Source organism: Schistocerca gregaria, chromosome 1, assembly GCF_023897955.1.
Source record: "Schistocerca gregaria isolate iqSchGreg1 chromosome 1, iqSchGreg1.2, whole genome shotgun sequence".
Lineage (NCBI taxonomy): Eukaryota > Metazoa > Arthropoda > Insecta > Orthoptera > Acrididae > Schistocerca > Schistocerca gregaria.
This window is the reverse complement of record NC_064920.1, coordinates 939,726,918-939,753,061: the sequence shown is the minus strand read 5'-3', so window position 1 is coordinate 939,753,061 and position 26,144 is coordinate 939,726,918. Positions and strand designations below refer to the sequence as shown.

At 42.6% G+C, this 26,144-nt stretch overlaps 1 protein-coding gene across 1 annotated transcript in view; it reads right to left on the bottom strand.

Annotated features, from left to right (window-relative positions):
- Positions 1-26,144, bottom strand: part of LOC126275497 (leucine-rich repeat and death domain-containing protein 1) — a 195,644-nt gene that overhangs the window by 21,769 nt on the left and 147,731 nt on the right. Inside the window, exon 5 of the mRNA XM_049977203.1 lies at positions 24,553-24,786. Coding sequence (XP_049833160.1) covers positions 24,553-24,786 — 234 coding nt within the window. The remainder of the gene's footprint in view (positions 1-24,552; positions 24,787-26,144) is intronic.

Sequence of the window (26,144 nt, the reverse complement as noted above, 5' to 3'; positions counted from 1 at the left end):
CAACCATAAGTTGGATACAGTGTGCAACATGCCTCATCTTACCAAATGACTTTTTTCTGTTGTTCCATAGTCCAGGTTTTATGACTTTCGGCACTACATTTTCGTATTCGGGCTTTTGTATCACTGATGCTTGCACTGCAATTCCCAGGTTTTGGAGCTCCCATCACATTATTTCAGCGCTGAAGGGATTCATGAGTGTGACATTCAGTTCTGCAGTGACCTTTGCAGCTGTCATCCTCTTATTTTTCATCACAATCCTCTTCAATGACCATATGTCATAATCACTCAACGCAAACTATCACTCATGTTGTAATTTAGCAGATGATGTGTTTCCAGTTTTCCTGTGTGCAGTGTAAATCTTTGATATGGTCCTTCTTGAAACACCAAACACTTTGACTACCTTTGTTATGGTAGCACCCACCATACCAGAACTAAAAATACGTCCATGTTTGAAGTCACTTAGTTCCAACATAACGCACTCACAATGACACAGAACACTGTTCTGTCCATGACTGACACTTACAACACATTGATGACATTGCACAGATGTTGTTTGTGGTCAATAGCTGTGATGTCCATGGCAATAACACCAGATTTAGTGAAAAATTTCTTACAAGTCCTACAAATAACAGAATGTGGTAGAAGGGTCTGTGACATAGAGGTTTGAAGCTTTTTAATAAGCTCCTTGTGAAAATAAAAGCTGTTTTACATGCAAAGTTGTTTAGACAGTCCCTAAAGTTGTATTTATAGTGTTGCTGTTTCTACTCATTGAGTGAACACATGGATATATAAATTACAATGTACAATGTCACACATTTATTGCTTTATATATGTGCTACCATAGTTTTTATCACTTTTTAGAGTTATTTATGTGTAACACAATCAATTGATGTATTATTATGTACTGTTTATATTTTTGCATATTAACACTGCATTGGTATTTTCATATTTCATAACCAGTGTCAATTTTGTGCAAAGTTTTCATGTTTATTGGCATTTTTTAGCTACTTAAGGGAAAAGATCCTACACATGATAAATACCAAACATTTTCTGTTGTTACAAGTACCTTATCTTCATGTATTTTTGTACTGTATATTAATCATTTTTTGGCATCAGCCCATGCCTTTGTAGAAATGCAATGTAAGATTTTGGGTCTGAATAAATCAATAAATCACACTTGGAAGTGGTAAATTTTGTTGCAATGACAAAATAAAGTTCTATGCAATCAACAGTTGTGGAAAGGATAGATTGCTACTCACCATAAAGATGACAAGTTGAGTTGCAGACAGGCACAACAAAAATACTGTTACACATTAAACTTTTGGCTTTAGCCTTTATCAGAAAAGAAAAACGCACACTCATTCACATAAACAAGCACATCTCACACAACAACAAGAACAACAACAACAACAACATCACACACACACACACACACACACACACACACATGTCCACTATCTCTGGCTGCTCAGGTCAGACTGAAAATGAAACCTGTCAAATAGGAGACACAATCCCTGGTGGAGTGGGAAAGGGGGAGAGATAGCAGGACCGAGGGGAGGGGGGGGGGGGACAGTGATCCTGGCAGAGTGTTCAGGGCGGACAAGGCTCTCTGATGTATCATCGGGAGGCAGTGAGAGAGGGAAGGAAAGGAAAACAGTGTGCGGAAAGGAGAGAAGTAGAAAAAGGGTGCAGTGGCAGAGAGAGCAGTGCAAAATGAAGGTGAGGGGACACGAGTTGGGAGGGGCTGATAGACGTCGTATCAAGCTTGTTGAACACTGGCATTCAAATTACCTTCTGCTTTCCATGATGATGTGGAGTACAGAACCAAAATGAGCTATCCACATACTCATGAGTGCTCACACTATGTTTCAGCTGAGATGTCAGGAACTGGTGTTGTCTCTGGCCAGTAGCGATGACTGTTAAAAGATACTGCTGGGTGTCAGAGGTGAGAAGGGGACCAATAATGTCAATATAGATGTGAGTGAAAACTCCCTGTAGCCTTAGGGAAAGTACTACCAGAAGCATGGGCATGCCAGCCAACCTTACTGCACTGACTAGAACACAACAATGGGCCCAGCTGTGGCAGGCTGAGTGGAAGCAGGACGCATGTAACAATGGGTAACAAGCCTGATAGTGGCCTTAATGCCAGGTAACACAGGTTGTGGATGCTGTCAACGGCCTGCTGGCAGAAAGTGAGTGGTAGGAAAGGTCAGGACTTGCCTTTGGAGGTGCCACAGAACAGTCTTGTATCTGTGTCAGTGATAGGGACATGATCCAGTCAGAGGTCAGTGTTTGAGGCATGGCACTAAGAGTCCAGCCCTGTAGCAGCCTCTTGTGCTGCAGCAAGTGTGGTAATATCAATCCAGCCAGAGATGTTAGTGACTTGTAATAGACTATCAGCAACATTCTAGAGGTATGCCAAATGTATGTGCTGAACTGAGGGATGTATTTGAATTCACAGAATAGTTTGGTAAGAAGTGATTGCTGGTCTGCTGAAAGGTGTATGTGATGGGTTTGTGATGAGTAGGTATCATAAAGTTCCTAGCCTCCATTGATGGGTGAGAGTAACAGATCACCTTGTAGGTGGCAAGCATCTCACTGTCATAGGCACTCCACTGATGTTTTTTAGGTGTGAGCCTCTTTGAAAACAAGGCCAGCAGTTGCCATGAACCATTGCATTGTTGCTGCAAGGCAGCATTTGAGGTGTTCTGGCTAGTGTTGATCACCAGTGTCAGCTGGGTGTCAAGTGTTGAGTGAACCAGAAGTGCAGCATTGGCGAGGCTGTCCTTGGCAGCAGTGAAGGCAGCATGAGGGTCTGCCCAAGGGGTAGGACAATTGCCCTTAGTGTTAGGACCAGAGAGAGCAACTGTAAGTGGCTCTTGATAGGAGGATGTGCCAAGGAGGTGATGGCGGTAGAAGTTCAGCATTCCAAGGAACCAGAGGAGTTCTAGAAAAAATTTTGAGTCCGTAATTTCCCAAATAGCCATATCATTTTCCAGGAGGGGAATGATGGAGTCTGCACAGATCTGGTCATCCTGAAATGTCCCCTGGGAGGCACCAAAGATGCATTTGGAAGCGTTAATGATAACCCTGAAATCGTTCAGCTGTTGAAACACTGCAGACAGATGCACACAGTGTTGTGGCAGTGAAGAATAAAATACCAATATATCATCAGGACACGTGAAGTAAAAGAGCAGGTCATGTAGCACACTGTTGATGAATTGTTGTCATGCCTATGTAGCATTCTGGACACCCTATGTCGTGTAAAATGATACGAAGAGCCAAGATGTCTTTGGGACATCTTCCATGATGACTGGTATTTGTGTGCATGTCTTTATCCAGCAAAAGACACTGAACACTTAAGCACCACTGAAGGCATGGCTTAAGTCATGAAGGTCTGCAATCTGATATCTATCTGGGATAATGCATGCATTAAGAGCAGGATGATCACCGAAGGGTCACAAGATGGGTCTTTCTTTGTTACAAGTTTGAAAGGAGAGGACCAGAGCCTGTGCAAATGACCAATAATGACATCCTGAAGCATAGCCTCAAATCTGGCTTTAGCAGAAGCAAGTCATTCCGGTGCACAATATCGTATTCTGTTGAGAACTGGAGGGCTAGTCGTTGTGTGGATATGAAGGACTGTGTTGTGCAATAGCTCTCATGGTGCTCCAGACAGACATGTAATGAAATGGAAAACAGTCAAGAAGCTCCTGGTACTGCCCTACATCAACAGCATGGATGACCTTCAGCACCAAGTATTGCACAGCATGGTGAAACTGAATAACTGAGCAACTGGAGTCCGTGATGATGAGACAAGAGCCACCAATGTCAGTGAGAAGCCAAAATGTGCTCAGAAATCAACACCAATGGTTGTCTCTATGACATCTGTGATGGTGAGTTGACAGCTGAAGATGCGGTGCAATCCTAGGTCCAGTTGCATTGGATAGACACCACAGATGGTGACAGATGAGTTGTTGGCAGCTGACAGCCGAAATGGTGTTGTTGGTCAACACACTGGTAGCAGCATGTATGGATTGACCTGCAGGTTGGAACCAGTGTCTATAAGGAAATGCTGACTACCTTTCTGTCTGAGATGAACAAGTGCTTTGAAGCAGCATGGCATTTGTGCACACTCACTTGTGGATGCTGCTGGCATTTGGGTTGTTGCCTGGAGGGCAGTAGCAGGAAGCTTGCTTGCCACATGTGTGGTGGTACCAACACATAGCAGTTTGGTCTTCTGCATTGCAATGGTTTAAAGTGTGCCGTTGAAGGTTTGGCAGTGTGGGAACAGCAGCTCATTGGGCGCAAAGAGCAGATACTTGACCATGAGGGCTTCAACCTGGGCTGAAAGCAGCTGAGTTCCTGGGGGGGTGGGGGGGGGGGGGTCATGGTGGGCACCAACACATTGCAGTTCATTGTGATGGTAGCATAGTTGTCATGTCAGAGGTGACACTGCTAGTAGCGACATGAGTTGAACCTGAAGACAGGGCCACAGTGAGGACTTTTTGACCACTGCGTTGCCAAGACCACTAGTTGTTGCAGTAAGAGTGATTCCTGAGTTGTGAGGATGGCACATGCCTGAATAGGCAGCCAATTCAGCCAAAGTACATGAAGCAGTTCATCTGGTACTGTGCCAGTGTTGACCATGCTGTGTAGGTGGCAGGGGTGCCGTGACATATTTCTGTAATTGGTTTCATTGCTAGTAATGACCCACCAACATATGCTCTCAACTTAAAATATGAAGAGGCAATGTATGAGCTTCCTTTTGAGATGATGGTGTGACTTGGTTGGTGAAAGTACAGTGATGATGTTAGCAACCTCAATAGCACAGCACTGTTCAAGTTGGATGACAACATTGACAACATAAGTGTACTTTGTATGTTCCAATATCATGCCAGGGCAATGGAAGCTGGACTCAACCTGCATGAACCAGAGGGCTGCGTGGGTAGGCCAGAAAGGTGGCACCCAGGCGGTGTCATGGGAAACTATATAATGCAGCTCACTGGATGACGATATGGCAGCAATGTCAGCAGCAGTGGCGTGATCAGCAGAAACGATGTTGATGTACCATGCATGCAAAACAATTGGTCTTTGCAAACCACTTTGGCATAATTTACATAAGAAGAAGAATAGGCATGTGCTGGTACATGAAAGACACAATTGTCGATTAACAGTTACTGATTGCATAATTAGTACAAGAAGCTAGACACAGAAATGTTCGCAGCACTGTCTCTGAACATTACCCATTGTGCGGGTGATCACTTAGTCACTGAACATGGCCTGGCACTTCAGCGACCACTGAAGATACTAAAAAGTCTGATGCTAGGGCAACAACTGAAATCACAGCATATCCCATCACACAAGCAACCACACTATTCATCACGTGGGTGATCACCAAATCATAATACGTCCTGTCACACAAGCAAACACCGATAATGTGGACTTTTGACACACAGCTATCTTAGCAATTCTGTAAGCCCCAAGCTTGCAACAGCCATATGCATAGCAGAAAGTTTCTCCCTTGACATGTTACTTCCATCCACAGCTGTCAATCCTGCCATGTGACCAGATACCTGCACACTACAGTCACCAGCTACTGGTAGAGAACAATAGCTAAGTCAACAGTGAGAGTTCCACTGAGCTAGCCTCAACCAGTCTCCTTCTCCTCGCAGCATCAATATCAGTTCCCAATCAGTGCTCACACCACTATGGACATGCCAAGCGGTTAGGCATACCATGAAATCCTGAGAGAGACCTGTGCTACCCTGTCTCTACCCCTGCTGCACAGCTGCGTGTGTAATGGTGGTTTGTATCACATCTTCTGCTGAAGACTATTAATTCTGCACCTCGAGTAGGAATATTGTTGCGCTGGTGAAACTTGGAGATGAGACTGCCACCTTGCTTGGTATCCTCCTGTTCTACGGCATCATGCCTTTTTCCATACCAAACATGCAAATGAGTGATTTTATTCAGAATTTATGAATTTCAAGACTATTTCATGTGTCTGTTTGTACTTGCATAATCAGTGATAAGATGTGTTGCTTGACCAAGTGTAAACATTATTCTTTCTGTGGTGCCTAACAAACATTTTGCATCACAAGCCATCTGTTATGTATGTTTTGGCATCCTTCATGCAGCCTAATGTCAAAGGCATCCCCCTCCATCCAAACTGATTCCTCACTGCAAACGGCAGCTGCTCTGACACCAAACAATGTAATCACCGACTGACCACGTGCCTCATGGAACTGGAATACAGCAACCTCAACCTGCAACGTGCAACTCCTGGCAATGCTACCATCACTGGCCCAGCCACCAGCACCCGAATCCAGGTCAACGCTCTGCCGCCATCCCTCCCTGCCTTCATACACTGACTCCCATTGCCTCGCATGTCACCGCCACTCTGTCTGGCCATGCCATGGCTCACATACTGCCCTTCAATTCACAGGACATGGACCTGTGCTTTATTTGGGTGGACATCATCTTCACCTATTGTGGTATCACCTAGGACGCCATCAAGTTCACAATGGTGATCAGTCGGCCAAGCTGACACATGCATTGGAGGTCTGTGACACCACAACTGCTACAAGACTCTCTGGTGCTACCTCTTGACAGAACACATTCCATCTTCCGTCGTAAATGTAGCATGTCCGGGTCCTCCTTTCCGTCTAGCTGTGCAGGGACTGGAAACTCTCACAATTCCTGCCTCACCTTCAAAGCCTGACAGAGCCACACATTGTCTCCAATGGTTTCCCATACAACTTCTGGCTGTCTCACCTCCTGGCCCAGATACAGACAGCTGTGGCATCTCACGCTGACCTCTCCCTCACTGAGCCGGCCACGGTGGCCGTGCGGTTCTAGGCGCTGCAGTCCGGAACCACGGGACTGCTACGGTCGCAGGTTCGAATCCTGCCTCAGGCATGGATGTGTGTGGTGTCCTTAGGTTAGTTCGGTTTAAGTAGTTCTAAGTTCTAGGGGACTGATGACCTAAGGTGTTAAGTCCCATAGTGCTCAGAGCCATTTTTTTTTCTCCCTCACTGATGCCCCCAGCCTCATTGCTCTGGTCCACAAGACGCTGGCCTCCCTACCTGCAACTGCCACTGCCACATCCCAGACTTACCCCCACCTGGCACAGCCACTCTGTCAACCACCCCATTTCGATCCCCTCCCCCCCCCCCCCCCCCCCTTCTGCTCAATGTACTGCTAATGACATCACCAGCCACTCCTGTCCCCACTGCCCTGCAGCACAGCGCACAGCAGCTGGGAGTATATGACATCCTCGCCCACCACAGTGCTGCCTTGATTCTGATCATTACAGCCCACACAGCCCCACAGCTCCAGCCACTAGCACAATGATGACTACCACAGCTGCAGCCAAAGCTAACCTGCTGTCCCCTCTCACAACACATTTGGACTCTGCTTGTATCAAGAGCATTTCACCCAAACACCAGCAGCCCATGGGATTAAGTGTGTTCAGTTGTTGCTTGATCTCTCAGCACTTGTTTGTCCATGATACTTGTTCTGTCACACCATTCCTGATCAATAGAGATTCTCAGTTGTCTATCTTCCCGTGGTGGCCTGTACAGCACCCTAGCACCGCCTCAGTCATCCTCCTTATGACAGTGAACAATTTCATGATTGCCAGCTATGGCATACATGACTGCTTCCTTGACCTCAGCCTGCAGTGGGACTTCCCCTGGACATTCACCATTCTTGACGTCACTGACTCGATTAGCAGAGCAGACTTCATCAGATACTATCTCCTGCTTCCTGATGTTGCAAGCTGGCACCTCACTGACAGTGACATAGGGAGGTCAACGAAGTGCACCACTCACTTTGCTATTCTGAAGCAGGTGGCATATTCTGGCCCCTCCACTACATCAACATCACCTCTGGAACACCTATCTTCTGCTGGCCAAGATGCTTACCACCACACAAATTCAAGTTCACCACGGCTCAGTTTGACAATCTGCTGCCATCAGGTAATCAACTTGTACGTTAGATACGGACAATTCGAACACTGATGACCCAAAAAAGGACTCCATCGACTTAATTTCCTATTTCAGCAAGGTGTTGGCCATCTCATTCTATTAGAATCATTCTGACTCTCAAGCACAAGCACACCCCACCAGCAATTTCAGTTTTCTTGCTATAGACAAAAGTTCTTCACATCATAATCCATTTGTCTTGCATGTTTTGGCAGCCTTTGTGCTACCTAGTGCCAATGGTATCCTCCTCCACCACAATCAATGTCTCATCAAATGCGGCTGCTGCTCCAGCACCACACAAAGTCATCAGGCTCAAAATGGCTCTTGGCACCCATGAGGAACTAAAATAATGCACCTTCCCCTACCGATACCTGATGCCATTTTTATGTGGCTGCAGCTGAACACTGGCTGGAGCTACAATTTTCAGCAGAATTGACTGTATCAAGGCTTACTAGTTGCACCCAGGTACATCCATCATCACACCATTTGGACTCTATGAGGGCACCTTTATAATGTTCAGATTACATAATGCTGTCCAAATGTGGCAGCGTTTCTTGGTTGGCATGTTGTGAGGCTTCCTTGCTGTTTCACCTATCTGGACAACATACTCAAGTTTTCAGTGATACCAAAGAGGCACTGCGAGCACCTCTGCAATATTTTCGAACACCACATCATCAACACAGCAAAATGTGTTCTCGGGGCTAGTGAGGTGGTATGCTTGGGCCATGTCATCTTCTCCATCAGCTCACGTCACCTGCCTGACAACGTACAAGCCATCCTCGATTTCCTGTGCCCAGAGACATTCAAGGGCCTCCTCTGCTTTCTCAGAATGTTAAACTTCCTCTGTCATCATCTGAGGGTTGTCACTGTTATGTAGGGGGAGCCTCACACCACTGCCCTCCATGGCGAATGAACAAAGGTGAACAAACTGGTGCCTTGGATGCTGCAAATGGAAGACAGCATCTCTACTGTACACCTTCTCCACCACCTCATTTGCCGTTGTGGTCAATGCCAGCCAGACAGCCATCAGTTCCTGCCTGCAGCAGCATGGCAGCATGCCTGATGGCTGCCAACTTTCTTCTCCAGCAAGCTTTCTGCTGCTTAAGAATTCTGGGGTGCATATAAAAGAGATCACTGTCTATGAGGCAATCAAATACTTCCGGTCATCAGTGGAGGTCTACTCCAAGTACAAGTCCATAAAGTTTGCCCTTGCAAAAGTATTCGACCAGTGCTTCCCATATCAATGGCAGCTGTCATTCATATCCAAATTTACTGCCGACATACACCGACTACCTCAGCTGCACCTGCACCACTATCTCACCCATGGATTAGGAGGCACTTAGCACCACCCAGGTGTGTGACCCACAATTCACCCACCTCTGCCTGGATGCCTTTCCTAGACTCCAACTTATGCCAGCTGCAAGCTCAGACAACAACATCTGGTGTGAATATTCACTGGCTCACTGAGTCCATTTCTGCCCACTACTGTCCACAAGATCCCATTCGAATGGCTGCATAACCTGGTACACCCCTCTGTGTGTGTGTCTGCTGCTCTGATGATGCAGTGTTTCATGTGTCCAGGTCTTCAGAGGGACTGCAGGACGCAGGTCAACACCTGCCTCAGCTGCCAATTACGTGCCCCGTTGCCACCTATCAAGATGCTTTGCCCATGTTCATGTGGCACTCCTCAGCCCTCTGACTTCTTCTGACTGCAGTCATTACCTCCTCACCATGGTAAACAGTTTCACCTGAGACCTGAGGCAATGCCAATACCCAACATCACAGCCACCATAGTAGCTGCCACCTTCATATCCACACTGGTCGCCCATTTCGGCTGCCCACACCACGTCACTAAGGGCCACGGACACCAGTTTACATCCACCAATTTCAAGTGGTAACAGACCTCTGTGGCACTGCCATAACAACAGGTACACCACTGCCCTGCGCCTGATATTCCACGGCCTACACGTTTCTCACAAGGGTGACAATGAGATGTCTGCCACTGACCTCATTTATGGCCAACTGCTTGCCATACCAGGGACTTCCTGGAGCCCACCACCTGCCCATGGATGATATCATCCCTGATTTCATTGTCTACTTGCTGAACTGCATGGCTCACCTGCAACCTACCCCGACCCAGTGCCACAGTGAACACAGAGAACTCATTCACGGCAACCTCACATCATGCACACACACAATGCTGTGCATCGGTGCTCACCAGTCCCCACTTCATCTGCACTACTCTGATTCCCACTGGGCTCTGGAGTGGGACTACAAGACATTTATGTTTCAACTCCATGGCATCCCTACCATCATTCAGATTAGCAGGCTCAGGCCTGTCTACACACTGCCCAGTTGCACACCACCCAGCCTGATCGCCATCCTCGTCAACATCCCACAGATGCACACTGCCACCACTGCTGACATCGCTGCCAGTGCCACCACCTCTGAAAATGCACCAAGCACCCCAACTGCTGGAGACCCCTCAATGCTGGCATACCCCACCATAACTGAGGACACATGGGGAACCCACCATGCTATACCGGAGCCTCCCTGACTGCCCGGCTGTTGACAACATAGATGCCAGACCCCCCCCCCCCCCCCTCGCACAGTGCCAGGCACGTGCACTTTCGGCTGTCAAATGTCAAATGAGGCCATCTCTCCTCACAGCCAATCAGCAATGATGCTGTGCCCTTGCCTCAACAGCACCGTGTTGGGAATAGCTCCCAGTGCCTGCCCACCACTGTGTGCATGGCATTGGATACAGGCTCAGGGCAACCTGGCCTGGGCCCCGCCCCCCCCCCCCCCCCAACCCATGCACACTGGTGGCTTACTCATCACTTACATCAGCTGCCAGTCCTGCACTGCTACTGGCTGCCATGCAGCAAACCAATGCTACTAACAGTTGGCTGCTCTGCCCACTTCACTCTCACCGCCCTTAAGTCTGCCACCTGCCTGCGTCACATGACGAGCAACCACAGCATCAACACCACTGCCTACATCCTTATTGCATGTACAAGACATGAAACCCACTGGTACCAGCCTTCAAGTGAGGGTGGGAAGGGGGGGGGGGCAGTGTGGTGACCTTTTTCCACATAACTATCTCAGCAGTTCCATGCGTCTATAGCTCACAACGGTCATCTGCTACGACAGCGAGTTTCTGCCCTCAGTATTACTTCTGTCCCAAGCTGTTGATTCTATCCTGTGAATAGATAACTGCACACTATGGTTGCTGGATAGCAGGAGAAAACAATATCTTGGGCCATAGTGAGACTTCCACTAACCTAGCCTCGACTAGTCTCCTTCTTCTCCTCGCAGCATCAACATAGGTTCCTGCTCCACACTCACACCACTACACACTCATCATGTGGCAACACATACCATGAAGCATTAAGAGACACCTGCACCATGCTGCCTCTACTCCTGTTATGCAGCTGGACATGTAAATGGTGTTTTGTGCCACTTCATCTGTCAAAGACTATTAACTCTGCACCTTGCATTGGAATATCGTTGTACTGGTGAAACTTGGGGATGAGACTGCCACCTCACTCAGTGTCTGCCTTTTCTACTGCGTCATGCCTTTTTCCAGCACCAATCATGCCAGTGAGTGACTTTATTCATGGCCCACCTGCATAGAAGCAGTGCATGCTACGGTTGACACTGTAAGTTCACAGGTTGGTTAAAGTGGTGGTAATGTGACTGGTTATTTTCCTCCAAGTACTCATGTAATGTTCCACAAATGTCATTAAATTTATTGGCAATGAGAAGGAGAAAGGAGTGAAAGTAGCAGAGAAGGCAACGGAATATGCAAGCAAAATGTTTTAGGTTCAGTAGCTCAATACAAGGAGCAAAGTGCACATAATAAACATTCAATTGGTGATGTGATAAATATTTTATTAGACAGCAATTTCTGTTATATTATGGACAACAAAAGAAAACACTATCTGTGAAAAACCTCCACAGCTTTTGTTACGCTGAGCTGGACTTCAAGGGTAGCAACGAAACTGAGAATAATTGATCTGTCTATGGGATTTGTTTTTAAATGGTATCAGAATAAATGAGTCATTATTTACAAATTAAAGGACATTGCTACATAAGATGTTTATCAAAAATGGAAATATCAGAATTAAAGTAAACTGTAGTTTAGATGAAATGTGGAGTTATAAATATTACCATGTGAATAAACATTTGCATGAATAAACATTTGCAAACAGGCAGTGTGTCTGCCATGCAAAAGTGCCAGTTAATTTTGAATTTGTTGTGCATGCAGGTAATGAAATGGGTCCTGTTATGACTCAAAAGCAGCACACTGAACTAACATTTAGAAATGGATAGCAAAAATTTTAAAAAAATATATAGAGGTCAGGCTTATTTCTCAGTTACCTCCCAGAAGTATAGTCTTTTTCATTAATCCCCATATTACAACAAGCAGAAGAATAAGTCACTTTTCTCTAGTTCTCTAAAAATGAAATACAAGCCTGGCTGGCAAGTCATCACAAACATTATAATGCATCTAATGAGAGTTGAATATTTGGTATGAGCTAAGTAATGCCAGCTTTCTCTTGTTTATTTCATCAGAAACATTTTGCAAGAGAATGGATTTTTTTGACTCCAATTGCCACTATATGATCCACAGTCGTAATATGTCAAGCGTCTAACTCTTGGAACTGGGAGAACTAATGACTGATGTGTTAACTGCTGTGAACTTAGAAGCTTAGAAAAGCGGTATGTCTCATTAAAAATGTGTGTGATGAGTACTGGAGACGAGACACTTTGACAGATAAGGAAATTTAAAATATAACATTAATTTGCATGGATTCACATGAGGAGTCATCATTATTGTCCATGCAACAAACCAGCATACACAGCTGAAGAAAGTAGCTCCATCCCTGTGGAAGGTAGTTAAACAGATACTGCCAGCAAATCATAATAAACTGCTAAAGAAATTGAATATAAATATACCAATGTCTTGTTGCTGTTCTTGTTCTAAATGGGAACTTAAGTCAGTGGCAGTATAGTACAATGCTCAATAGTGTTGATCTTTGCTGTACTGGCTGTGTTTCATGCACCATTTCTGTTCCAGAATTCATAAACTGTAATGCTCAGACAGAAAACACAGCACTAGCTAGGCAGTGTCAAATGTAGTATTAGGTACTGACAGAGTGGTTGGGTAGATATATGCACTTGCAGCTACCTTGTAGATGATCAGCAGTCATCTGTAAATGACAGAGATCCACAAAGGCAGTCACCAGCAGATGTGTATGACATGATAGTTTTGGGGAGTACCTAGTAAACGCTGCAGGAAAGCAATAAATAACTTCTATACCTCTGGCAATAGTTAGTTTAACACCATTCACAGCACTGGCACAAAGGCATGTAGCTTATGATACCATTCCACTTATGAGAACACTGTAGTGTACATTGTCACTTCCTTTGCCTCCTTTTTACTCAGGTGTAAATGCAATGGTATTACTACCCTGGAAGGCCTTCAGTTCACTTTGCTGGGTAATATAAATTTCATGATATACATTAATGACTTACCATTCCACATTGATGAAGATGCAAAGTTAGTTCTTTTTGCTGATGATACAAGTATAGTAATAACATCCAAAAACCAAGAACTAAGTGATGTAATTGTAAATGATGTTTTTCACAAAATTATTAAGTGGTTCTCAGCAAACGGACTCTCTTTAAATTTTGATAAAACATAGTATATACAGTTCCGTACAGTAAATGGCAAAACTCCAGTAATAAATATAGAATTTGAACAGAAGTCTGTAGCTAAGGTAGAATTTTCCATTGATGAGAGGTTAAACTGGAAGCAACACATTGATGGTCTGCTGAAACGTCTGAGTTCAGCTACGTATGCTATTAGGGTTATTGCAAATTTTGGTGATAAGAATCTCAGTAAATTAGCTTACTATGCCTACTTTCATTCACTGCTTTCGTATGGCATCATATTCTGGGGTAATTCATCGTTGAGTAGAAAAGTATTCATTGCACAAAAACGTGTAATCAGAATAATTGCTGGAGCCCACCCACGGTCATCCTGCAGACATCTATTTAAGGATCTAGGGATCCTCACAGTAACCTCACAGTATATATATTCCCTTATGAAATTTGTTGATAATAATCCAACCCAATTCAAAAGTAATAGCAGTGTGCATACCTATAACACCAGGAGAAAGGATGATCTTCACTATGCAGGGTTAAATCTGACTTTGGCACAGAAAGGGGTAAATTATGCTGCCACAAAAGTCTTTGGGCACCTACCAAACAGCATCAAAAGCCTGACAGATAGCCAACTAACATTTAAAAATAAATTAAAAGAATTTCTAGATGACAACTCCTTCTACTCATTGGCTGAATTTTTAGATATATATATAAAAAAAAAAAAAAAAAAAAAAAAAAAAAACTTAATCATTAGTGTCATGCAATATTTTGTGTAATGTAATTTCTTGTACAGACATCTTTTATTAACCTGACACGTTCCACATCATTACGAAGTGTCGTATTCATAATCTATGGAACAAGTATTAATCTAATCTAATGAGAAAAATAAATAAATAAATATAAAAGCTGTTTCTCTTTGGGATATGTGGTATTCCTGACATATTTTGTGGCAAGAACAGCAAATATTTTCAATTTGTTACTGGATGTAAGGTCTGCCTGTTATGCAAACACTGCTTTTTCATATAAACACAAACATGTGCCATCATCAGTGGGTATTCTTAATTCAGTTCCATAAAATGTAGACAGAACTGAAAGAAGAAAACCCACTGAGGTTGATACAATGGTTCTGGAATATGTCTGAGCTTATAAGAAAAAATGGTTGGTTGTGTAATGGATGGACCTTATATCCACTAATTTTGTCTACAAACACAGATACTAGAAGAGCAGGGTTTGTAAGTGGTTGAATCTGACAGCTGGCAGAGTTCTTCTGCCAGATAATCCTTGCAGTTCAAAAACAGCAGTGGTGGAACTATTGTCAGTAGGTAGGATTACAAGGTTGGGATGAAGTTTAATGTCGTGGATTGCGATTCTCTCTGCAGATGTAGGATTAGTTTACATGTTGGGGGATTTATGGAATGACGGTGACACAAGGTTTGAGGTTTAGAAATTCTGGAAAGTTAACAAAGGAATTTTGGAGACAGTGGGGGTGGATCACAGTTGGATGGAGGACTGAACTGAGTCAGCCAGTGTTCAACATTGGTCTTTGGTTGAGTGTGACTTGTACGGTTGATGATGAAAACATGTTTCCACTGTAGGGGTCAGGAGAAGGAGAGAACATCTTTAACAACTTTGTTACCACCAACCCTACCAATAAGACTCAACCAAAAAGCAATTTTGAGTCCTGCCTGACCCAGTTCACTCCTCCATCATTCCCACTGCCCCCAGATCACCCCCTGTTAACTTTCCCGAATTTCTTAACCTTGGATCTTGTCTCACCATCATTCCTCGAATCCCTCAACATGCAAGCTAACCTTACATTTGCAGAAAGAACCATAATCTATCACCTAAAAACTGACCCTGACCTGCTGACAATGGCTCCACCAATTTTCTTTTGAACTACAGGGATTACCTGGCAGAAGGACTCTGCCAGCTGTCAGATTCATCCACCTGCAAACCGTACCTCAGTGACACCTTTCCAGAAATCCAGCAGGATCTTCAGTCTCTCCTCAAATCCTTAGGCCTTTCCAAGAATGTCTCCCTGGAGTCCACTTCTCTCCTCACTTCTACTACTTCTTGCATTTGCACTTTCTACATGCTTTCTAAACTCCATAAACCCAGCCACATAGGGTGCCCCATTGTGGCCAGTTACTGTGGCCACACTGAGAGAATTTTTGCTCTTGTAGAGTAACTCCTTCAGCTTATTACCTAAATCCCACCCTCCTAAATAAATGATATCAACCATTTCCTCCATTGGCTCTCCACATTTCCTGTTCCTTTTGCCACATGGTGCCCTGCCCATCACTACTGATGCCAGCTCTCTTTGCACTAACACATTAATGCCTATGGCCTTTCCCCTCTTCAACGCTACCTTTCCCAGTGCCTGATGTATTTCATAACTACAACCTGCTTTCTAGTTGCCATGACCAACTGTGTCCTCAGCCACAGTTATTTCTCCTCTGAAGGCATCACCCACAAAGAAATCCAGGGTATAGCTATGGGAACCCGCATGGCACCAACCTATGCCAGCCTAGTCATGGGCCATCTAGAAGGATTCTTTCTATCCACTCAGAATCCCAAACCCCTCACCTGTTTCAGATTCATGGATGACATTTTTGTGATCTTTATCAAGGGTGTGGACACTTTATCCACATTCCTCAAAAACCTCAATAACTTCTCCCTCATTCACTGCACCTGGCTCTCCTCAATCCAACAAGCCACCTTCCTCAGTGTTGTCCACCCCCTTAAAGATGGCTATATCAGTACCTCTGTCAATGTCAAACTTACCAACCAACAGCAATACCTCCACTTCAACAGCTTTCACCCACTCCATATCAAAAAGTCCCTTCCACACAGCCTAGCCACCCATGTCCATTGCATCTGTAGTGACAAGCAGCCCTCTCAAAATATACCAAGGGTCCCACAGAGGCCTTCACAGAGCTTAATTATCCTCCCCACCTTGTACAAAAACAGATCCCATGTTCCTAATCCCTCCAGTCGCCCTCCATCTCCCAAGTCCCACTGTCTGATCACAGAGGAGCATTCCTCTTGTGACTCAGTGCCACCCAGGAGAAGAGCACCTGAATCACGTTCTCTGCCAGTGTTTTGACTACCTCTTGCCATACCCTGAAATGAGTAATGTCCTAACCATTATCCTTCTTACTCCAGAATTCTGCCACCTGCTGAACCTGCACAATATCCTCATCCATCCCTACACAACCTGTGATCCCAACCTCTTACGCCATGGCCCATATCACTGTAACACACCTAGATGCAAGACCCATCCCATACATCCTCCCACCACCACCTACTCCAGCCCACTCACAAGCATCATCTATCCCAACAAGGGCAGGGCTACTTGTGAAACCAGTCATTTGATCTACAAGCTGAGCTGCAACCACTATGCTGGATTTTATGTGGGCATGACAACCAACAGGCTGCTGTTTGCATGAATGGCCACCAACAAACTGTGGCCAAGAAGCAGCTGGACCACCCAGTTTCTGAGCACACTGCCCAGCACAATGTTCTTCATTTCAGTGACTGCTTCACAGCATTTCTGAATTTGACAGGTGGGAATTCTCCCTACAATACATCCTAGGTCCCCATAACCTTCCTGGCCTCAGCCTTGATTACTCATTGTCCTTTACCCACCTATCCCTCCTCTGTTCCTTTTCCATGACTACACAGTCCTCTATTCCACCAATGCACACACAGTCTTTTTATTCTCTCATCTTCCACTGCCCCCCCCCCCCCAATCTACCCACTCTCCATCTAACCTCCTGACTGGACCTACCTACCCCATCCCCTCATCGTCTTGTCCCCATATGTTCCCACAAGCAGCACTTTACCATCTCCCACTCCTACACACTGCTCGCCCCAGCCTCCTCCTTACCCACACCACCTAGTTTGCTTCCCTCATAATGCACTGCTGCTCACAGTCTGGCCTCAGGAGCCAGAGACTGTGATCATGTGTGTGGTAGCTGTATTTGCTTGAGTGTGTATGTGTGTGTTGTCTATTCTGATGAAGGTCTGTTTGGCTGAAAGATTTTTTGGCAGCCTTTTTGTTGTCCCTATCTGTGATTCACTCAGCATCTCCACTATATGGTAAGTAGTAACTATCCTTTTCCTATATTATCATTATTCCATCCTGGATTTTCCATTGTTTTATTAATATTACATTTCAAATAATGGCTGAAAGCAAGGGGAAACTAAAGCTGTAATTTTTCCCAAGGGCATGCAGCTTTACTGTATGATTAAATGATGATGGCGTCCTCTTGGGTAAAATATTCCGGAGGTAAAATAGTCCCCCATTCGGATCTCCGGGCGGGGACTACTCAAGAGGACATCATTATCAGGAGAAAGAAAACTGGCATTCCACGGATTGGAGCGTGGAATGTCAGATCCCTTAATCAAGCAGGTAGGATAGAAAATTTAAAAAGGGAAATCGATAGGTTAAAGTTAGATATAGTGGGATTTAGTGAAGTTCGGTGGCATGAGGAACAAGACTTCTGGTCAGGTGACTACAGGGCTATAAATACAAAATCAAATAGGGGTAATGCAGGTGTACGTTTAATAATGAATAAAAAAGTAGGAGTATGGGTAAGCTACTACAAACAGCATAGTGAATGCATTATTGTGGCCAAGATAGACACGAAGCCCAATGATGAAGAAATTGAAGAAATGTATGATGAAATAAAAGAAATTATTCAGATAGTGAATGGAGACGAAAATTTAATAGTCATGGGTGACTGGAATTTGGTAGTAGGAAAAGGGAGAGGAGGAAACATAGTAGGTGAATATGGATTGGTGGTAAGAAATGAAAGAGGATGCTGCTTGGTAGAATTTTGCACAGAGCACAACTTGATCATAGCTAATACTTGGTTCAAGAATCATAAAAGAAGGTTGTATACATGGAAGAAGCCGGGAGATACTGACAGGTTTCAGATAAATTATATAATGGTAAGACAGAGATTTAGGAACCAGGTTTTAAATTGTAAGACATTTCCAAGGGCAGATGTGGACTCTGACCATAATCTATTGGTTATGAACTGTAGATTAAAACTGAAGAAACTGCAAAAAGGTGGGAATTTAAGGAGATGGGACCTGGATAAACTGAAAGAACCAGAGGTTGTACAGAGTTTCAGGGAGACCATAAGGGAACAATTGACAGGATTGGGGGAAACAAATACAGTAGAAGAAGAATGGGTAGCTTTGAGGGATGAAATAGAGAAGGCAGCAGAGGATCAAATAGGTAAAAAGACGAGGGCTAGTAGAAATCCTTGGGTAACAGAAGAAATATTGAATTTAATTGATGAAAGGAGAAAATATAAAAATGCAGTAAATGAAGCAGGTAAAAAGGAATACAAACATCTCAAAAATGAGATTGACAAGAAGTGCAAAATGGCTAAGCAGGGATGGCTAGTGGACAAATGTAAGGATGTAGAGGCATATCTCACTAGGGGTAAGAAAGATACTGCTTACGGGAAAATTAAAGCGACCTTTGGAGAAAGGAGACCACTTGCATGAATATCAAGAGCTTTGATGGAAACCCAGTTCTAAGCAAAGAAGGGAAAGCAGAAAAGTGGAAGGAGTACATAGAGGGTCTATACAAGGGTGACGTACTTGAAGACAATATTATGGAAATGAAAGAGGAGGTAGATGAAGATGAAATGGTAGATATGATGCTGCGTAAAGAGTTTGACAGAGCACTGAAAGACCTTGGTCGAAACAAGGCCCCCGGAGTAGACAACATTCCATTAGAACTACTGACAGCCTTGGGAGAGCCAATACTGACAAAACTCTACCATCTGGTGAGCAAGATGTATGAGACAGGCGAAATACCCTCAGCCTTCAAGAAGAATATAATAATTCCACTCCCAAAGAAAGCAGGTGTTGATAGATGTGAAAATTACCGAACTATCAGTTTAATAACTCACAGATGCAAAATACTAATGCGAATTCTTCACAGACGAATGGAAAAACTGATAGAAGCCAATCTCGAGGAAGATCAGTTTGGATTCCGTAGAAATGGTGGAACACGTGAGGCAATACTGACCCTACGACTTATCTTAGAAGAAAGATTAAGGAAAGGCAAACCTACGTTTCTAGCATTCATAGTCTTGGAGAAAGCTTTTGACAATGTTGATTGGAATACTCTCTTTCAAATTCTAAAGGTGGCAGGGGTAAAATACAGGGAGCGAAAGGCTATTTACAATTTGTACAGAAACCAGATGGCAGTTATAAGAGTCGAGGGACATGAAAGGGAAGCAGTGATTGGGAAGGGAGTGAGACAGGGGTGGTAGCCTCTCCCCGATGTTATTCAATCCGTATATTGAGCAAGCAGTAAAGGAAACAAAAGAAAAATTCGTAGTAGGTATTAAAATCCATGGAGAAGAAATAAAAACTTTAAGGTTCGCTGATGACATTGCAATTCTGTCAGAGACAGAAAAGGAGTTGGAAGAGCAGTTGAACGGAATGGACAGTGTCTTGAAGGGAGGATATTTGATGCACATCAACAAAAGCGAAACGAGGATAATGGAATGTAGTCGAATTAAGTCGGGTGATGCTGAGGGAATTAGATTAGGAAATGAGACACTTAATGTAGTGAAGGAGTTTTGCTATTTGGGGAGCAAAATAACTGATGATGGTCGAAGTAGAGAGGATATAAAATGTAGACTGGCAATGGCAAGGAAAGCGTTTCTGAAGAAAAAAAATTTGTTAACATCGAGTATAGATTTAAATGTCAGGAAGTGGTTTCTGACAGTATTTGTATGGAGTGTAGCCATGTATGGAAGTGAAACGTGGACAATAAATAGTTTGGACAAGAAGAGAATAGAAGCTTTGGAAATGTGGTGATACAGAAGAATGCTGAAAATTAGATAGGTAGATCACATAACTGATAAGGAGGTATTGAATAGGATTGGGGAGAAGAGTAGTTTGTGGCACAACTTGACTAGAAGAAGGGATCGGTTGGTAGGACATATTCTGAGACATCAAGGGATCACCAATTTAGTATTGGAGGGCAGTGTGGAGGGTAAAAATCGTAGAGGGAGACCAAGAGATGAATACACTAAGCAGATTCAGAAGGATGTAGGCTGCAGTAGGTACTGGGAGATGAAGCAGCTTGCACAGGATAGAGTAGCATGGAGAGCTGAATCAAACCAGTCTCACAACTGAAGACCACAACAACAACAACATTTCAAATCACAACATTCACCTGTGCATAGGAGGTGCTTGCTTGTGTGAATGTGTGTGTGTTTTCTTTTCTGAAGAAGGCTTTGCTGAAAGCTAAATGTGTACAGTCTTTTTGTTGTGCCTATATGCAGGTCAGTGTGTCACCTTTACAGTGAGTAACAGTCTATCCTTTTCCCAATATTGTTGATATTCCAACCTGGAGTTTCCATTGTTCGATATTCCTGAACTGATAAGAGTAAGCCTACATGTTTCCTAAGGTGCTCTATATTTTTGTGGCTTCAGTTTTGTTTAAATATACCTGCAAAAGTGCTATGTAATATATGTAGAAGTAATATGTAAACTGAAGGTCAGGTGCATCAAGACATCTGTGAAATTAACGGTGATAAGTGAAAATGTGTTCCCAACCAGGATTCAAGCCTGGGATCTCCGCTTATTAGACAAGTGTGTTAACCACTGCACCATCTGGGACAAAGTGTTATTGCAACTGCGCGGACTATCTCAGTGTGCCTCACAACCAATTCACATTCCCATCAAGTGCCACCTATCCACAGTCCCTGTCCATTTCCTCCATGTTCACTACTCTGAGATTATCACTGGATGTCAGACATAGTTGTGCATCCACACTGAAGAAGTTGGATCCATTGTCCAGCTAGGTGAATCAATTGTATGAATGTGTGGTGTCTGTCCTGTTGGACATGTCTGGAAGAACAGACACCACACATTCAGGTAGTAATAGTAGCAGTAAATGAACTATTATAATATTATGTAGCATTACAGGTGCACATTAATGAACAAAGTTAGTGTAAACAAGATTAGTCTAAAAAACAAATAGAGACTGGGCAGTTGAAAAGTTTCACATTGTTAGCAATAGGACTGCTTTGTAAAGGAAACATACATGGTGATTATGATAAAGATCTGAAATAGCACGTCCATTTTAACTTTAGCAACATGTATTCACTTAGTTTTATCAACTTATGTAATGACTGAGTTCCAAGAATTCACAATACCCCTTAACAATATGAGATAAGCATATGGGAGACCCAAAAATAACATTAATGGGAAATAAGTACTTTGTTTTTACAATCAGACAACAAACATACATACTGAGATATATAACCTCCAATGGCAGTGGAACACAGGAAAGATTACACCATTTTGTAACCTGAAGCAAAATGCCATTGAAACAAATTTACTGAAATGAATGGTGTCAGTAGGTACAGAATCGATGAAAATGTGATGAAATTATAGCAGTGAAATCCACTAAGAAAAGCCATATCAGCAATGTAAAGGATATGCCATGTCTATTTAAATTCAGCAAATTTAAATCAGTTCCAAAAATTTTCAATGACAGGATAAGCAGTGGTCCACCACCACACACCCAATCACCAAATGATACTGCTGCTGTTCCCATGAACCTCACAGGGGAATCTCCAGTTGTAGACTTTGGAAATAACAGGAAGGAAATATCACTGACATTGAGAAGTCTTGCAAGTCATGCTAGGATTATGTAAATCAATAAGGCAGCTGCTCATGATAAGTAGGAGATATTTGTTCAAATCTTAGTCTGACAAAATTTTCATTTGCCATCAATAAACAATGAAAGATCTGAGATTGAATATCCCAATGTCGTTTGCTATGACATATTCCAGATATAATGTGTTGACAAATTAAGCACAAAATATAATTAGAAACAGGACACAAGTTGTCTCTTATATAATTACTGTAACCATTTTAAATGATTGCCACTGATCATTTCACCTGTAAATGCTTATGTACCAGGAACAACTCATTTACCTATAAAATGAAAATTATCGTGAGAGATCATCAACCACAAGGAGAAGGTGAAAAATAAAAAAATAAAATACCTACATTACTAATAGGATTATGTCCAAGTTAATGAACCTAAAATGCATAACAGAACAAGACCTCAATTTTGACCTTCTGTAGTTCCTAAGTAACATAAACCAGTGAAATGTCAGCAACTTTGCTAGTACAAAATGAAGGATGATTAGGGCTGAACATATCATTTTCATAAGGATCATTAAGGAAGAAGTATTTATTCAGTTTGAGAAAAATGTAGTATGAAACGAGCAGTGATTTTGTTGAAGGAGCTGTCCCTGCTTTTGACTAAAATGAGGCAAGCACAGAAAAAGTAAATCAGGATAGCTAAATGTGATTTGAACATCACTTTCCCTAGTTATAAGTTAAAAAAAAAAAAAAAAAAAAAACCACACAACCCTGTGCTAGACTGAAGCATTTGTCGAATCAGATGAATCCCTAGAGACATTTTCCTTTTACAACATTTTAAAAACCATAAAATGGCTCTGTGCTAAATTGAAGCAAACATCAAATCAGAACGAACTCCTTAATAAAGTTGTACCAGCAGGGCAGACTTTACTAAGGTCTCTATAGATTCATCTGATTTGTTGTGTACTTCGGTCTAGCATCCTGACCTGAGCTGTTGGAGTTGGTGATCATGTGTGCATGAGGTAGGCTCGCTTGTGTGTAGGAATGGTGTGTGTTTCTCTTTTTCTGATTAAGGCTGTGGCTGAAAGCTTTATGTAAGTGTCTTTTAATGTGCCTGTCTGCAACTTAATGTGTCTTCTTTATGATAAGTAGCAATCTATCTTTTCTTTCATTGCTGAAAATTCCTACCTGGAATTTCCCTTGTTCGACAGAGCAACTTTATGGTTTTTAAAATGTTATAAAAGGAAAATTTTAGGATAACTTGCACATGCCCCATGAAGAAACAAATTGTCAATAAAAGAATAAAGTACAACAAAGACCATTTTTAATTCAGATATTCTACACACAGTTGCTGTACCAGATGGGCTACTGGACTGGAAAACATTTATTAATCATACAGTTTGAAACAGCATTTTATACAGTAGAATATACTCATTCAATCAAACTAAGAATTTAATTGGAGAACTATTCTTGGACATGAACTAACATGCTACTTTTACATAAATGCTTCTGCAGGTCCCTGATATTTTAACATACGAGATGCACAATTGCAATAATGATGAATATTTACTGTGAACAACAAAAGTCCTCATGTTTCAGACTCTAACTTTTTGATAACAGAGATATACTGTGAACAGTGCATTAATGGTGTAATCTACAGCGGAGTTTGTTGCCTAGCATGATTCAGAATACATGTCAGATATGCTAGCTTATGAATATCATAAAGTAACTGGAATATTCATCTCTTTTTTCCCTTTTTGAGTAGCATTTGATAAAAACCGGAAAATGCCTGAATGGGAGAGGCATGTATTTGATGAGGTGCTTGCAGTACTTGCACTTTTGGCAGTTGAGGATGCAAACAAAGGGAACCCAGAGATAATATCATGTATGATAGTGAGAGCTGAAAAAACTGAAGTTTGTAAAAGTAAAACACAATAACACAATGTTATATATGGAGAAGGAGAGTGGGGGGAGGGAGAGGGAGGAAGGGAGGGAGGGAGGGAGAGAGAGAGAGAGAGAGAGAGAGAGAGAGAGAGAGAGAGAGAGAGAGAGAGAATCCTGCCTTAGATTTCATTTAATTGTGCCAGAACTTGTCTTGAGACTATTAAAGTGCAGAACGTATTGGCTTACCAGTAAGATCTCTTAACACTTTTATTTTCTAATTTGTTAAATTCTTCAAATTATTTTGTAGTACATGCAATTGTGTTAGAAGCATCAATATTTGCGTACTTACTGTCATTGGACCACTGCTTAAATGCCTTATTTGATTATGAGAGAGATCAATAACTCTGAGGTTTCTCAGACCTGTAATCTCCCTCAGTGTCATGTTCTCAAAAAGATTGTGTGTTAGGTTCACACAGCGAAGGGACCTTAGTGGAAGAAGTGATCCATTCAATACTGAAAGGCAGTTGTGTCCCAACTGCAGATCTTCCATATTTTCAAGATCCATAAATTCATCTGATGAAAGCTGAAAATTTTACCACATACAAATATAATAGAAGTATGATGCATAAGCATGTAAATTAATAAAAGTAAAAAAAAAGAATGCAAACAGGAAAATTAAGAATGATAATAACAGTGAAACTTCCTAGCAGATTAAAACTGTGTGCCTGACCGAAACTCGAACTCGGGAGAGTACTTGCCCACAAAAGTCAAAGGTCCTGAGTTTGTGTCTCTGTCCAGCAGACAGTTTTAATCTAACAGAAAATTTCATATCAGTGTACACTCCGCTGCAGAGTGAAAATTCCATTCTGGGAATAATACCAGTTTTGAATACAGTCAAAAGTGGGGCAGCACTGATAGATGTAATGAAGATGAAAAGGTAACAGGTGCGTAAATGGGTTTCAGCTGATTGAATGTAAGTCAGAATGTAAAACAAGACAGAAAAAGAGGCCACAGGGAGAATAAGGTAACTCAAGGCAAGAGATTAAGGCAGTCTGTTCAGCACAGGCACAGGTGGACTGGGGTGAGGATATGGTTGGTGGGCAAAGAGCTGACCCATAGGATTGAAATGTCATGACCACATGCCTGCAGGCATGAGTGGCCACTCATGCAGGCACAGAATGTGTGCAATAGAACAGCCTGCACCTGCCCACAGGTGAGCTGACAAGCACTCACAGGATTTCGTACCCCCATGAGGCAATGCTGGAACAGTCTGGCTTAAGGTGTTTCATTTCAGCCTTTGCAACTAATAAAAATGTGTTTATATGTTACCACATACAGTTCATTTCATTCACTTAAAGCATGGTCAGTGATTGAATTTTTGTCTGATTTTGCTTAAATTCAGAAGTGAGATCATCATGGATATGATTCAAATAGTCTTGCATTTGGCACCGGTGTTTATGATCTTATATCATTCTGACTTGTAGCATTACACATTTTCTGAAGAAGAACCTGACTGTAAACTCCAACATCAATGTTTATTTAGATTTTTTTAATTACTAGCGATTATCTTCATACACTGCGGAATGTTAGCAAATGTAATAGAATATTTTTATTCACTTTTCAGTATTTATCTTATAATTGGCTTTGTCGGAGTTTACAGTGATGTCAAGTTTTATACAATAATCAATTACATATACATGAAATGACTAGCTTTTTTAAGTACTAAGGGGTTTTCTTTGTCACTCAGGAAAAAACATGTATTACAATGATTAGTTTCCGGGAATTCTTCAGTTGAATAGAATTCACTATATTTCAGACGACTGTAATATGCTCTTATTATTATATTTATTTAGTGGTACTGTATGAGCTGAGTATGGTAGCTTATTGACAAACCTTATACCCAAGTATTTACAGTTATTATGGACTATTGCAATCCAGTTA